The sequence below is a fragment of the Kogia breviceps genome, chromosome 3 (genome assembly GCF_026419965.1).
Source record: "Kogia breviceps isolate mKogBre1 chromosome 3, mKogBre1 haplotype 1, whole genome shotgun sequence".
NCBI lineage: Eukaryota > Metazoa > Chordata > Mammalia > Artiodactyla > Physeteridae > Kogia > Kogia breviceps.
In genome coordinates, this window is record NC_081312.1 from 77,692,179 (window position 1) to 77,706,294 (window position 14,116).

The following is a 14,116-nucleotide window of genomic DNA, read 5'->3' on the forward strand; positions in this document are numbered from 1 at the left end:
TTTTTGGCCTGTCAACAGTCACATGTCTCACTGTGTAGGTAGGTGTAGTTGAGTTTTTAGTATGTATGTACGTTGCTGATCATTTTACTTGGGTTTGCTGCTTTGATTTGTAAGTGACTTCAGGGCACAACTTCTAGAGCATGTCTCCTGTCACTTCTCATAACTCCTCATGTACTCTTCACATGTCATATGATGGATGCCCAGCTTATGACCACTGATGATCAAGCTGCCTAGGGAAACAGATTCAGCAAAGCTAGGACATACTGTGTTCCTCACAGATAAGCTTGTAGCCTGAGGAAGATATCACTGAAATACTCCAAGGACCCTAAGGAGGCACAGAATTACTTTTTCTTTCTTTTTGCAGATTTGTAAGGAATCTTTTCCTACTTGGTACCACATTAGGAAGGGATTAATCAGACACCCAGACACATCTGTGTGTACACTGGCTATAAAGTTTGCAACTCCTGGGTTAATAGAAATTTGTCAGCTTCAGTACTCCTAGCGTTAAACACAACCCAAGGCTTCCCAGCAAGCTAATAAAAATAAAGTGGAGGAAATGATATGCTTTAAGAAGTGCTTTTGAAGACAAATCTTCTTTAAGAAGATTTAACACTAACTTTAATAGAAACTAGTAAAATAATGTTAGAAAGAATTTTCTAATTCTATTATTTTGATATAGCAAGAGCTTTTTAAAATTTTTTACTTTTTTTTTTTTTTTTTGTGGTATGCAGGCCTCTCACTGTTGTGGCCTCTCCCGTTGCGGAGCACAGGCTCTGGACGCGCAGGCTCAGCGGCCATGGCTCACGGGCCCAGCCGCTCCGCGGCATGTGGGGTCTTCCTGGACTGGGACACGAACCCATGTCCCCTGCATCAGCAGGCGGACTCTCAACTGCTGCGCCACCAGGGAGGCCCTAAAATTTTTTACTTTTTAAAAACATCTTTATTGGAGTAAAATTGCTTTACAATGTTGTGTTAGTTTCTGCTGTACAACAAAGTGAATCAACTATATATATACATATATCCCCATATCCCCTCCCTCTTAGCAAGAGCTTTTGATCTGCCTTCAAAAAAAATTTTTTTTAAACATTAGCACCAAACAGAAATTAAATAATTCCACAATTATTGATCAGCTCAAAGGAGGAAATGTTATTTCTCCTTGTTCATTAGGGAGAAAGTGTTATCAAGGCAATACTACATAATGGTTTGAGTACAGTCTGGCCTCTGGAGCCAAACTGCTCTGGTTCAAATCTTAGGAAAAGTCTTACTAGCTGTGTGATTCTGGGAAAGGTACTTAATCTCTCTCAGCATAGGGGTGTTTATCCATAAAATGATAAAGATAACTTTATCTAACTCACTGGATTGTTGCATCAAATGAATAAGTTAATACATATAAAATTGCTTTGAACCATGCCTGGCACATGAAAATGCTAAGTGCTAGCTGTTATTACCACCGCCACCATCCTCACCATGCACTACCACCTACCACAGTCACCCCTACAACCCACTATGACCGTCTGCCACCCAGCCATCATATACCATCACCAACTATCACCACCCCTACCATCACTCACCACTACCCTTGAAACATTATCACCATACTTACCATCACTAACCACCACTCACCTTGATCACCTTGCAAAACCCACGATGGCTACCACTCAACCATCATATCCCTTCATCACTGTCATCACCAACCACTACCCACTATTACTACCCTCACTATGACTCATCCACCATCACCACCTACCACCAACCCACCCCTACCATCACCATCACCCACCATAACCACCCCCATTATCTATCATGATCACCCATAACACCTTCATCTTTCGCTGCAGAGCAGAGGCCACAAAAGTGGCCAGGAAGTCCTTTGTAATCACCTCTTAGATATAAAGACTTTGAAATAGAGATGTTAAGACAAAGAGCTTTGAGATCCCAAGGAATCTGTTTATGAGAGTCTTCCCATTTCAAATGCCCTAATACTCTTGTAAGGATCACAATAACAATGTCAACTAACACGACTGCAGGCTTACTACATTTCTGGCAGTTCTCCATGGATTACTTCATTTAAGCCTCACAACAACTCTGTGAGATATATGCAATTATTATCTCTGTTTTATATACAAAAAACCCCCGAGGCTAGGAAAGTTTTAGTAACTTGCCTAAATTCACAGAGCTACTGATGGAGCCATATCTGAACCCAAGATACTCCATCCTCCAGCCCAAACTCTTCCATGTCATTCTGCTGTGACTGAGCCACTCTATCTCCTCTAGGTGCTCAAGAAGATTCTAATTTTTTCTTTCTCCATACTTGCCATCCCTCTCTCTTTCATGCTCTCCCCTGTGACAGTCCATTCCTACCATTTCAACAGCAGGTGACCCGCAAGTCTACTTTGTCCCAATCTGTTGCCTGATTGATCTCTATCCTCTTACCCCAATTAGAGGCATCTCCATTTGGGGTTCACAAATCATTACCTGAATCACACAAGCTCATCACCCTCCATCTCGAACCATTTCCTCCTTTTGACCATCCTTATTTCTTTTCTCCCTACCCTTAAATCTCTAAGCTTCAGGGCTTCCCTGGTGGTGCAGTGGTTAAGAATCCACCTGCCAATGCAGGGGACAAGGGACACGGGTTCAATCCCTGGTCCGGGAAGATCCCACATGCCATGGAGCAACTAAGCCTGTGCGCCACAACTACTGAGCTTGTGCTCTAGAGCCTGTGAGCCACAACTACTGAGCCTGTGTGCCACAACTACTGAAGCCCGTGCACCGCAACGAGGAGTAGCCCCCACTCGCCACAGCTAGAGAAAGCCCATGTGCAGCAATGAAGACCCAACACAGCAAAAAAAAAAAAAAAATCTCTAAGCTTCAAAGTGACTTCTGTTCCTTTTCTCTCAACATACCCAGGGCCCAGCCACCAGAGTCATCACCACCAGCGAGTCCTATAAATTCTGTCTCTGTAATTTCTTTCCAGCTGATCTCCTCTATCCCATTCCCATCATCACCATTATAATTCAGAAACTCATTATCCTAACCTGGGCACAGAAGTTCCCAGTGGTTGCCATGAATCTATCTTCTTTCCCAGTTCTCTGCACCCTGAATCAAGACAAAACTCTTCAGCTTGGCATTTAGATCCTCCCTAGTATAGCTGCCTACCTACCTTTTAAACCTCGTCTCTTACCACTGTCAACCATGTATCTATCCTCTAGAGCCAATCACTGTGTTTCCTGAGCATGTGTGCTTTAGCTCTCAGGCCACTGTTCAAGCTTTTCCCTACCTGGATCACCTCTTCTGCATCTCTGCATCTGGAAATCTGACCCTTCAAAGCTCACCTCTAATATCACCTCCCCCAGGAGACTTTTCCTGATCAATGTGAGCTTCCCCTCATGAAATCCTCTCACTCTGTCCCTACCTTACTCCACTCCTTATTATAGTGATCTCTATCCATGCCTGTTCCACTTACTAGACTGTTAATTCTTTCAATGCAAAAGCCAACATCCTTTGCCAAGACCAAATGTGGCCTTTATATAATAGAGACACAATAAACATTAAAGTGCACATATCTTCCTACTGATGGTCTAATAGATTTGCTAGAATGTATTGCATTATGAAAGAGAATATATTAAAAAGACATAAAACAATCTGAAAGCAAAGAGGGAGGACCAAATGTTTTTGGTTTAGAGTTGAATATGGTAGTACCCAATAAGCATAAGGAAGTTTTGGAATTTGGCCATCCAGGTAAGACCATAGCCAGTGGGCTCCTCTACCTTCATCACCCATGTGGATAGTCCCACTAATTGACTCATAAAGCACTTGATCTTGACTGTGAAGGTGGCCAACATGAAAAAATGGGTCCTGCCTGTATCTGGTTTGTGTCATACAGTCTATTTACATAATTTGGTGACATTTATGAATCCTTAAAAATCTATTTAACAAAAAATTTCCCTTTATTACCACAGTAACTGCATTAATTCTGGACATGCAATCATCTGGATTAGAAGTAAGACAGACTATTAGAGGATGCTCTGAAACTGGCCTCAGAGGAAGAAAATGGAGTTTAGCAATGCTGATGCTGAACAGACAGGAGGGACAGTGAAGAACACGCAGAGAGAAGCAGAAGATCCAAGTTCCTAAAAACTTGGCTGGATGAGTCCCAGGGGAACAAAAGGTAGACATCCAAGGTCTGTCACCAAGTCAGGAAAGGGGAAAACCTGGGACAATGGAAACCATTCAAATATTAAGAATAGAGTGCATTATGGTGTAGGAAGATAATCGGGGGGGGGGGTGGCAAGGGGAAGGAAGACAAGAAGAGCTCATGGAAATGTAATGATCGCATCACGCCAATATATTTTTAGGTGAATTCTCATAGTTAGAAAAATCGGCATGATTGTTTATTAGGTGCAGTCCCTCTTTGTGATCACTTAACCAGCCCAGCTGGATTTGTTAGCCTGAAACTCCAAACTGGGAAAAGGGAGAACTATTATAACTATAATGTAAATATAAGTGAATTTGTATTTTAGCAGAATCTAGGGAGACAAGGTACAGTTTTAAGAAAGTAGTTTACTTATTTTACACAATATTCAGCACATTAAACTAGTGAAAATACAGAATTTGGGTCAACTTGGAATTCACTATAAAAGAGAGGTGACTTGTATCAATATTAAGAAGAATAATATTTAGGGTTTCTATATCAATTTTTTTTCTCCTGGGAGTTTAGTTACCTTTAACAGTGATCAGTTATTCCTGATTTTTATTCACCCATCTATCTATCCATCCATCCATCCATCCATCCATCTATCCATCCAACCAACTAATAGTCTAAGGATCTGGAGGCACACTTGCATTTAATTCTGTGAAACAAGTGAGATCAAGATATTAATCAGCCCCCTCTTTTAGGAGAAGAGGTACAGAGAGATGACAAGCCCAAGCCCATGCAGTGAGTTCCTTGCAGGCTCTGGCACTAGAGCTCAGGACTGCCCATTGGATTCTACTCTTGATCCTTGTCTAGCCTGATTTTTCTTCCAGCTGCCACCTACCTATAGAATCTATCCTATTTATGGAGAGGAAGCAGTGCAAAGGATTTCCTTTTCCTACTATCCGCCACAATTATGCCCTCCTAGGTCTGAAAAACATGGAAAACTGAGACTCACTGTTCACGAAGACGGCAAACCTCAGGAAGGACAGGTAGCGCTCCCCTTCAATGGGGTTCCAGCCGACATCAGGGTATCCTTTGGCCAGAAGCATGGGGCAGCTCTGTAGGCCACAGCCTGCCAAGTAGGTCACCACCTGCCAAGAACAATACAATAGTAAGTGCCCAGGGGTTTTTTTTGTTTGTTTGTTTGTTTGTTTTTTTTTTTGGCGGTACGCGGGCCTCTCACTGTTGTGGCCTCTCCCGTTGCGGGGCACAGGCTCCGGACGCGCAGGCTCACCAGCCATGGCTCACGGGCCCAGCCGCTCCGCGGCACGTGGGATCCTCCCAGACCGGGGAACGAACTCTCGTCCCCTGCATCGGCAGGCGGACTCTCAACCACTGCGCCACCAGGGAAGCCCTTGTTTGTTTTTTTTAATGTAAGTTTTTTACATAGCTATAAGGCAGGCAAAAGTCTGGGAACTGAAGGGCTTTCATCTCACTAGAAGCTAGAGAGAGCCCAGGACTTTCCAGGTAAATAATTGAGTAGATTTGAAATTGGAACCTTTTATTCATTTTTGTTTCCAAGCAATTGACGAGACTGATGATCACTGCTATGTAGGAACACTCCATGTGCTATATAGTTCCATGGATTTTCCAGTTCTGGCAAGAGGGATCTGCCATTTAAAAGTAGGTCTAAGTAGGGTGTCTCTGGGGAGGCAACAGTGGATGCAGGCTGGCCATGTTCACTTGGCCATGCTATTTCAAGACCAAAATGTTCAGTCACTGGTTGACTGGGTGGGCCTTCAACTAATCAGGGGTCCCTAGGTAAGTTCTGGCTCAACAACAGCTGTCCCAAGTCAGGAGCTGAGACGTTCAATGTGGGATGGCTAGCAAAGAGGTCATGGCCAGTTAAGGTCTAGGATGGGTAGTGTGTTCTCTTCACTTCCAGGTTACCAGACACTTAGCGGAAGATCTCAGCTCTGCGATCTGGTAGAATATTTTAGAATCTCCCTACTTTTCAGAAGGTGCCAGGCTAAAGCTTAGCCAATAGACCTCCTGTGCTTGAAATGCAGCTGTCATTCTAATTTAGCCTCTGATATTTTACGTACGCTGGGAGAAGAGGGGAATCCATTGTGCTGCTAATCCTCCAAGTCAGGAATGGTGTTTTCATTTTTTAGTCCCCAGGGCCTAGCACAGAGTAGGGGCTCAATAAACATTCGTCAAATGACTCACGTATTTGCTGACAGCAAATACTCTAAGTCATTTTGAAAGAATGATGGCTCTAAGTCAAAATTCAGTAAGAAACTATCATCACACTTTTTCCTACTTAAAGTAGCAAGGATATTATTATGCTTGGAGCTTAGATTTTGTTTGGTCTTAAAAATGTCTAGAAAAGGGCTTCCCTGGTGGCACAGTGGTTAAGAATCTGCCTGCCAATTTAGGGGACATGGGTTTGAGCCCTGGTCCGGAAGATCCCACGTGCCGCGGAGCAACTAAGCCCATGCACCACACTACCGAGCCTGCGCTGTAGAGCCCGTGAGCTACAACTACTGAGCCCGTGCACCACAACTACTGAAGCCCGCACTCTAGGGCCCACAAGCCACAACTACTGAGCCCACGTGCCACAACGACTGAAGCCCGAGCACCTAGAGCCCGTGCTCTGCAACAAGAGAAGCTACCACAATGAGAAGTCCGTGCACTGCTATGAAGAGTAGCCCCCGCTCGCCGCAACTAGAGAAAGCCCGTGCACAGCAACGAGGCCCCGATGCAGCTATAAATAAATAAATAAATAAAGTCCAGAAAAGCATTAATAAAAGCAGGAATTAGAGTTTTCAGGGTTACAGGTGCAGGGCATTTCACCGGCCACAAAAATAAGTGCTCGTGTGTGTGCGTGCATATGTGTGTGTGCACGTGTGTGTGTGTGTGTGTGTGTGTGTGTGTGTGTGTGGTTGCTGTTCAATCTCAGGCCTGATTCCTGCTGTGATACATAGAAGGGTGGAATGGAATGGCAGCATTTACTGGTCCTTCGCCTTCTCCCCCAGGGAACACACTTGGGGCATTTCCCGACACTGGTCTGAGTAAAGTCTGTGAGCTGTGCTGAGCCACAAGGACCACCTGAAAAGGAGGCAGCAGCCCCATCATCCTCCTCTACAGATTTCTCTGGGTCCCCTTTCTCCCCTCTCCCCGCCTCCTGGCCTCCACTCAATATATCTTGCATCTTCTGAGGGAGGCTTGTGGTCCTTGTTGAGCAGTATCAACTGAACAGGTGAACGAGGCTGACGGTGGGGTGCTGGGCACTGAGCCTTGTGGCACTGTCTTGTCAAAAGAGAACCATTAACTGCTTTTAAATACAGGTGTCAGTTGTCATCACATCACCCAAATAAAAACCGTGATATTTATTGCTGTCTAAATGTATGAAGAGCTGAGCCTGACTGAAGTCTGTCCCACCAGAGGCAGAGACTAGGAATACCCAGGGTATTTATGGAACAGCTATCATATATCATGCTGCTGGTGCATAGCTCCTGAGTTCCTGTGTGTATGGGGGCGGGGGGGGCGTTGTCTTGTTTCTGTTCCAGTCAGTTCTTCTTATTGCAACCAGGAAGTGTTTTCTAACATATAAACGGCGCTGTGTTTCTCCTCTGCTTGAAGCCCTCCAGTGGTTTCCGTGGCTCCAGGCTCTACAGGGATGTCCCATAATATAATAGGTAAGAGCACGGCCTCTGGAGCCCAGTGCTTTTGACCCCTGGCTCTGACACTTACAAACCCCACGACACTGCGGATGTTCCCTAATCTTTGCCTCAGTTTCCTCTCCTATAACTAGGGCAACAATAAAAAGGCTTGTCCTGAGGGTCACGTGAGTTAATTCCGAGCGGGGCACGGCACACAGTGATTCCGGAGGAGCGTGGACTTCTGTTACAAGCAGCAATGGCAGAGTAAGGCCCATTGCTTTCTGCACCCCGCCCCCCACTCTCCCCAAGCACTCTGCGCGCTGGTCACACCCAGCTTTCTGAAGTTCCAGCACACCATGCTCTCCTCTCTGAACTTCAAACATTCCTGGCTCGCTTCCCCGCGATGTGACTGAGTAGCTTCTGCCCACGCTGTGGGTCCTCTCTTTGCTGAGGGTCCTTCCTGATCCCCTTGTCAGGGTCAGGGGCCCACTCCTAGGTGCTCCCAAACCCACCACGCAGTGGACGACCTTCTCCTTGTCCCCCTACTAGATTGCTCCTCTCCGCACTCAGGAAGTTCACTGCCAATCTTGTCAGCTGTCTAGTCAAGGAAACAGTCCCAAGACGGGACAGGGAAATGATGGAGGCGAGGCGGCCTGACCCCCACCAGGAGCGCACTTCACAGTCCCGACGACGTGGGGTAGCTCAGTTTCGTCTCCCCTGTCCACGGAGAGGACATGTGTGGGCGCTCTTTATCTTTATAGTAATTATACCGTTTTCTGTCATGTCGCTTTCTTTAGTGTATAAACATGTAAATTCGATGACACAGAACTTTTTTTTTTTTTTTTTTTTTTTTTGCGGCATGCGGGCCCCCCACTGCTGTGGCCCCTCCCGCCGCGGAGCACAGGCCCCGGACGCGCAGGCCCAGCGGCCACGGCCCACGGGCCCAGCCGCCCCGCGGCATGCGGGATCCCCCCGGACCAGGGCACGAACCCGCGCCCCCCGCATCGGCAGGCGGACTCCCAACCACTGCGCCACCAGGGAAGCCCGACACAGAACTTTATTAGGAACCACAGGTCCAGAGTGGGCCCATGCAGACTAGTGAAGCTGGGCCTTCACGCACAAAGAACACACGTGTCCACATGTCCATGTCTGTGGAGTTGGCGAGCCCAGACCACAGGAGACGCTTGGTCTTCATTATCATACAGCTGCCAGTGACTCACATCCCCCCATATTTGTGTCTCACGCTAAAGAGGTTCTGACGGAGACCCAGACTTCCGTCTGCTTTTCCTTGGCCTGGCTGTGCTGTAGGCAGTGGGCAGCAAGCACAGTGCCTCCCCAGGGCCAGTTACCTTCTCGAGGTCTGGTTCCTCTAAGCCCAGCGCTAACTCGTTGTTGTCCATCACAGAGGAAGCAGCCACATCCAGCGGGGTGGATCCTCTCATAGACGGGGAGGCTGAGGAAGGAGGAGAGAAGGAGAAAGAAAGGGAGAAAGAGGCCATCGAGCACTGAGCTGAGGTTGCAGTGCACAGTAATGGCCAGGAGAGGGCAGCAAACACTAAAACCTGGGTCACATCGCTGTCCTCCGCGGGGGGGGGGGGGGGGTGCTGCCCACCCAATTTAAGAACAGCTCTATTTGCTATCTTTCCTCCCCACACTCATGACTGATTGTGAATATAGCTTAAGTTAGAAAATCAGTTCATAGGATCAGCTGGGACCACGTATTTTCAAGTGCTTTTCTAACATGGAAGTTCTTGGGCCCCCATTTGGTGATCATTCAAAAGTCTCAGATGTCACTTGATCAACTAAGCTCACATAACTTGGCCATTTCTGGGGTCACCACCTAGAGTTTAAAAATAGACTCAAACAGCATTAGCTCTTACAGTTAAATCAGGTCACCAACATTGTCTCATTTCCTTTGTTTGGTTCTTAGGCTAGAACTGAGAAAAACTTCAGGTGGCATTTTATAAAAAGGTTGGTCAGTGTATGGTTGCATTTGATAAATAGGAAAACTGAGATTTCAGATTTCACGTGCACATCATGTGTGTATTTGAGTCTTCCACAAATTCATTTGGTTTACATCCACAACAGTGAGTGAGGCATGTATATGCGTTGGTTTTCTAGCAGTGGTGATGGATTTACACTCTTGGTCCATAGTTGCTCCTGGCCCGTCTGCCTTGCAGCTACGAAAGCACTGGCTGGTTGGCTGATGGGACAGGCATGCAGCCCAAGAGGGGACTGGATCCATAACCTTGGTCTCGTTAGCACTGCTCCCTGGTCAGCTGAATGGGCTGGGAGGCGCTGTATCTGCAGACTACACCCACAGACTCGGGCAGCATTTCATATACCATGAGCCACTGGTCCCCAGAGAGAGGAGGCAAACTGTGACTATGCTGACACAAATCTGTCACCAGCGCTGGCTGGCAGCGACTTCTCTACTTAGGTGGGAGAGCAGAGACATGGTATTATTATCATCTCACCTGATTTTAGATGAGGCAGGGTTCCTTCTTATATTTAAAAATACCATAGCATGCATGTGACTTCTTTCCCTTTATTGCCTAAGTGGTCAGCAGGGGGAGGGTAACCTCTGAGCCAACAGCAGACGTTATAATGTGACCTACCTAGGCCAACACTGCTATTCTCCAGCAGGTAACTGAGATGCTCAAACATGGCCTTCTGATTTTGTCGGCTAATTCGACAGAAATAGCACAGGAAGCGGCAACAGCTAGCAACCATCTTTGGAAAGGCAATCTGTAGAGAGAAGTAGAAAGTGTCAGGGAGAAGACTCTATCACGAGGCCTTTCTGAAACGGCTGACTTCAAAGAGTTTTAGGGTGAAGTCTTGCAAGCTGCCAACAGTTTGGAAAATGAATTTTCTCGTTACTTCCAGATGGTTCCAAGACTGATTCACAGGAGGGACAGAGAATACACACCTAAAAGAGGCTTCTAAAAATAGTGAGAGCTAATTTTAATTCCTGAAGTATCTTTCTTTCAAAGAAAATAGATGTCAAACCAGAATCCCAGTCATCCTTACATGTCATGAGAAACTGTACAACCCCACATCAGACCATTCTAACTAGGAAGGGAGTAGACAGAAAGGGAGATGGGTGATCACAGACAAACAAGACCCAAAACTACTATCAAACCTGAGTCTTCTGGGTAAAGATTGGCTCCTACAGTTGTAGAAGTCCCAAAAGCATCACCGTCCCAGACTGTGAGCCTTCCCCAATTACTTCTGTCCTTGATAACTACTCTCCCATGGTAATACTCGTAATATGATTCTTACAATTTAGCACTGAGATGCCAACTTCTATTACCATCTACAGTGCTTGGCTCCTCTGCTTAACAAAGTAATTAGCATCTCCAGGGCTTGGCCACATCTTCTGTCTGATCAATCATGCTCAATAAATGGTATCAGTGTTGGCTCAGGACCCTAGAAAGCCCTTAATTTCTGCCTTTAGAATCATGGAGGTTCTGAAAGCTCCAGTCTGCCTGCCTGCTGAGGCATCCAGACATTTGCTCAGGGATCTTCTGGAGAGAGTCCACTTTCAAAAGAGACCAGAAGGAAGGAAGTGAGGAGGTAGGTAAGCTTGGCTCCTCTTCTTAACTCACAACCCTCACCTGTCAATACTGGTGGAACTGCTTTCCTGGGATCAGGCACTTCGGAATTCCCAATATTTGAAAACATACCCCATCTTCCGCCTTCAGAAGCTCTCTAACTCTGATGAGGACCCAGAAAAATTGTGATACATGCCCAGGTGGGCACTATCAGCACTCCCTGACCCTTGGCAACAGGAGCTCCCCCTGACAACAGGCTCCTTATGGAGGAGCTGGCCAGGAAATCCAACATCGTCAGGAGCTCGGCTCAGAGAGGAAACACGCATACTCTTGTGGGAACACTGCCAGGATCGTTATTAAAATCGTGTTCTCCTTTAGAACAGCCTTCTCCTGACACAGCACCGAACACACCAGGCTCCTAAGTAGAACCAGAGGCATTCCATCTCAGAAGGAGCAGGGCTGCAGAGGATGGGAAGGAGACTACGCAGCCCGGTGGAATGAGCGAGAACTCCTACACTGGCTGGACCCCATCTCTTGGCTCCTTCCTGGCTGTGTGCTCATCCCCGCCCCCTCCTTGGGAAGAGTCACTAGGCAGTAGGCACCAGCCACGTGGCTGTAAAGAGGTCACCTCACGTGTCCCTGCCCAGGGGTCAAGTTCTGGTTAAATTCTCCTCGGAGCATTACCTGAGATTTCTCTGCACCCAGCACGTTCACCATCACCTCCATGACTGTCTCGTGCATTCCAAGGACTCGCATGAGGTTGGGGTGCTGGTAAAACACCTTGTTGTTCATTATGTCTCTAGGGTAATCAGAGAGAGAGGTCAGCCCTTGCTTATTTCAATGCTACCACAATTCAGGGGCGAGAACACACAAATGCACAAACATGCTCGGGGTGAAGTAATGTACATGTGACGTGCTGGAAAGATGCTAAGGAGGCACTAGGTTGGTGAGAATATACATGGAGGGCCTTTCTTTAGCTGAAAGGAATATTCTGTGCTCCTTTATTTCTACTAAGTGCTCTCTTTCTTTGAAATATTTCCTTCTAAAGACATTAAACAGTTGTCCCTTGATTTTTTTGCTTGTAATAGTTTTGAGACAGCTCAGATCACTGATTTCTCTTCCTCTGTGTGCTAAGGGTCTTCTATTTTCTGTTCTCTTGTCCTGATATCTATGTCTCTATGTACTTCAGTTATCCAAATGGTAGGGCTGTACCCTTTCCTTAAGGCGATTGTGTATTAGGTACCAATGACATTTTTGGACAGCAGTGCTAAAAAAAAAAAAAAAAAAAAAAAAATCAATGAAATGATCAACAATGAAACATAAAAAGAATTATATTTTAAAGTCATTCAACATAAATTCACATAATAAAGCTGCAGGCAAATCAAAACACAGAAGCAGCCTGTAACCCGGCTGTGGAATCCCTTGCAGGTGGTTACTCTTGCCTATCTATACCCATTCCCCCAAGGTTGCTGCTGTTAAGAGGAGACACAATCAGTTTTTAGCGCAGCTGTGTCTACTGCAAGGGCTGGGGGAGAGGCTAATTCTGTGGCTTTTTTCTCTTTCCATAAAAGTCTCTTCATCTCTGTTGTAAGATTCCTCTTTGGAAATGAGTTTTAAAAATGCATGCATCTTCCCCCGACTCCCAGCAGGTATATTCAGAGTTCCTGTTCTGGGCCTCAGTGATGCTCCTTTACTCTGCTGGCTCGAGGGTGGTAGGATGGAACATCCAGAAGCAGGAAGGCTGTAGCCCTAGTGCTTGATTTTAATCAAATGAAACTGTGGGCTGGTCAGTGAACCTTTTGGGGCTTCAGTTTTCTCATCTGCAAAAGGGAACTCTGCTACCTACTTAAAGGAAATCTTTTTGATGTCTAAAATGTGATCTTTCTTGTGGTGTATATATACAATGGAACACTACTCAGCCATAAAAAAGAATGAAAATTTGCTATTTGCAGGAACATGGATGGACTTGGGGGGCATTATGCTAAGTGAAATAAATCAGACAAAGAAAGACAAATAGTGTATGACATCACTTATATGTAGAATCTAAGAAATACAACAAACTAGTGAATACAACAAAAAAGAAGCAGACCCACAGATATAGAGACCAAATTAGTGGTTACTAGTGGGGAGGGGGTGAGGGGAAACATAGGGGTGGGGCAGTGAGAGGTACAAACTGCTGGGTGTGAGACAGGCTCAGGGCTGTATTGTACAACATGGGGAATTTAGCCAATATTTTGTAATAACTGTAAATGAAAAGTAACCTTTAAAAATTGTATAAAAATTAAAAAAAAATTTTAATGATGAAAATAAAAATAAACAAATAAATAAAATGCAATCTTTCTGGTGACGTGGCTTCTAAGGAAGAGCCACGAGCTACTGTCATGGGGGAAAGGTGGCTCAAAGAACTGAAGAAAATGACTCCACATTAGTCCTGAAAAAAGGGAGGAATTGGGCTGTAAGAGGGAAGTTTCAGAAGATCTCCCAAAACTCAAGTGCTCAAAACGTTTCTCTCTCGTTGGGTTGAACACACTGTCCCTTCCTCTGGATTTTTTTCATTGCCTCCCTGGGGCTCTTTTTATCAGACTCAGACTAAATATCTGCTTTTCTCCAAGACTCCTCCCCACTTCTTCTGGCCATGCCCCCTCATCCCAAGTAGCCCACTGTCTGGTCTCTCAGGTTATGGAAGGTGACTGATTTAACGAGCACATCATCCCATGAGGAGTGAAGTCAGGATGGGGGCACACGGAGGTTTGACGTGA

General features: G+C 45.8%; 1 protein-coding gene across 10 annotated transcripts in view; it reads right to left on the reverse strand.

The window, feature by feature from the left end:
- RYR3 (ryanodine receptor 3) overlaps positions 1 to 14,116 on the reverse strand; it is a 550,085-nt gene that overhangs the window by 128,244 nt on the left and 407,725 nt on the right. For all 10 annotated transcript variants that reach the window (XM_067028902.1, XM_067028901.1, XM_059058605.2 and 7 more), the window contains 4 exons: positions 12,042 to 12,156; positions 10,422 to 10,551; positions 9,153 to 9,256; positions 5,154 to 5,289 (listed from right to left, as the gene is read on the reverse strand). In XM_067028902.1, coding sequence (XP_066885003.1) covers positions 5,154 to 5,289; positions 9,153 to 9,256; positions 10,422 to 10,551; positions 12,042 to 12,156 — 485 coding nt within the window. The remainder of the gene's footprint in view (positions 1 to 5,153; positions 5,290 to 9,152; positions 9,257 to 10,421; positions 10,552 to 12,041; positions 12,157 to 14,116) is intronic.